Genomic DNA, 1,742 nt, shown 5'->3' on the forward strand with positions numbered 1-1,742 from the left:
CCTTGACAGGCCACTATATGAACGAGTACCAGGAAAAATCTACAACGCTTCCCATGTAATCTCTAGGTCAGACTATTGACAAAAAATTTTATTTTTGCATGATTTATTCAAAATTGTCAATTTTAGACCATGTTGTAAAAATACGACATTAGCCTCTTGAATATATAAAAATGGGGCATTTTCACTTGGTGTGGAAGGCTTTAAAACAATTGTTTTTGGCAGTAAGGCACAGTGGAAGGTCACATTTTTCGCATTCAAAAGTTGTATATCCTGATTTGCACTTTTGCAGTGGCTCTGCTTCTCATTCTTTTTTGGCCAGTGATCAAGTCCTTTGGCTTGAACAGATATAGCCGGTCAGTTTTGATTGCGACTTGGAAATGGGCTGGGACTTTTTTCAACATCTGCGGATGGTCTACCACGTTTACGTTGGGGTATCACATGCGCCGAGGCATACAACCCTGCAGCAACTTCAGACCTGAAGGCTCTCAAGATCATCGTTTTATCTGTCCTTGAAGTCAGTACTTTGACTTCTGACCTGAACAGAAGCCATCTACTGCAGACTGCTGTGTCAATAAGCCACCAGAAGATTCTCATATACCATTTTTGTGTTCGAAGATGAGTTCGGCACATCTCCGTCAGCATGTCTGCTAAATCTACGCCACCCATATGAAGGATGTACTCATAAACAATGGCTGGCCTTGAAACTTCAACCCTGGATTTATCCTTAACGTTCCAGCGTCTGCACGTATCCTGTGGCGTTATTCCTGCATACGTTGAAGCCAAGCAAACCGTGTTGTTATCTAACCATTTCACTACAAAAACGCCAGAATGAATGTCAGTCCTGTAATCTGACGTTCCTCTCTCTCGTTTCTTCATTTCACCATCTGTGAGAAGCGGGCAGCTCTTCAGTCGCGCTTTGTTCAACGTACCAATACAAGGGAATCCTTTAATTTTGAGCAAGCTCATTAGTTTCAAGCTGGAAAACCATTTGTCAAAGTAAATATTGTAGTTCATTTTCTCTGGTAAGTTATTCATCAGATGTAAAACTATGCTGGCTCCGACTCCAAGATCTGGCTCCATCTCGTCTTCAAAAAGAGTGCCCTTCCCTTGATAATCTTCAAAATCAAATACAAAACCTGACACACCGGCTCTTGTGAACACTTTTATTCCCCACTTCGTCGGCTTTTTCGGTAGATATTGTCTCAAGTTGCTTCGCCCCTTGAAAGGAATCATTTGCTCGTCAATTGAATGGTGTTCTTCGGGGCTGACTTCCAGAAAATTGGAACGGATATGACTCAGGACGGGTCGAATCTTGTAGAGCTTGTCAAATCCTTGTTCTCCAGGTTTCTTAGCTTTATTGTTGTCGTTGAAATGAAGAAAGCGTTTGATCTAGTCAAACCTTTGTCGGCCCATCTTTTCGGCAATTTGAGGGTATCTGGTGGCTGCTTCCCAGTGCATTCGATACTAGGGAACTTTTATCACTCCAAATAATAGAATAATGCTCATGAAAACTTTTAGCTCTTCGGCAGTGAGGCAGAGGTTGCATCCCTCAGTTTGAAGTGCAAAGACGTTACTTTGTTCAACTATCAGCTCAAGAAATTCATCGTCAAAAAAATTTTTGAAGTATTTCAGTTGAGTCTCCAAGATGCCCAGAACTTGGCGAGGCTTTCCTTTCGAAGACAGATTAATTTTGTCCATCTCTAGTTTTCTTCTGTCGAATTTTTCTTGGAATTTTGAGGTAT

General features: G+C 41.4%; 1 protein-coding gene across 1 annotated transcript in view; it reads left to right on the forward strand.

Moving 5' to 3' along the window:
* The window catches only part of LOC148945759 (coiled-coil domain-containing protein 141-like), a 28,678-nt gene extending 28,165 nt beyond the window's left edge, over positions 1-513 (forward strand). Inside the window, exon 5 of the mRNA XM_089097509.1 lies at positions 290-513. Within this exon, the coding sequence (XP_088953635.1) occupies positions 290-513 (224 nt within the window). The remainder of the gene's footprint in view (positions 1-289) is intronic.
* The last annotated feature ends 1,229 nt before the right edge of the window (positions 514-1,742 follow it).

The sequence above is a fragment of the Artemia sp. Qi Xiang Cuo genome, chromosome 12 (genome assembly GCF_049724085.1).
Source record: "Artemia sp. Qi Xiang Cuo chromosome 12, ASM4972408v1, whole genome shotgun sequence".
In the NCBI taxonomy this organism is placed as follows: Eukaryota; Metazoa; Arthropoda; class Branchiopoda; order Anostraca; family Artemiidae; genus Artemia; species Artemia sp. Qi Xiang Cuo.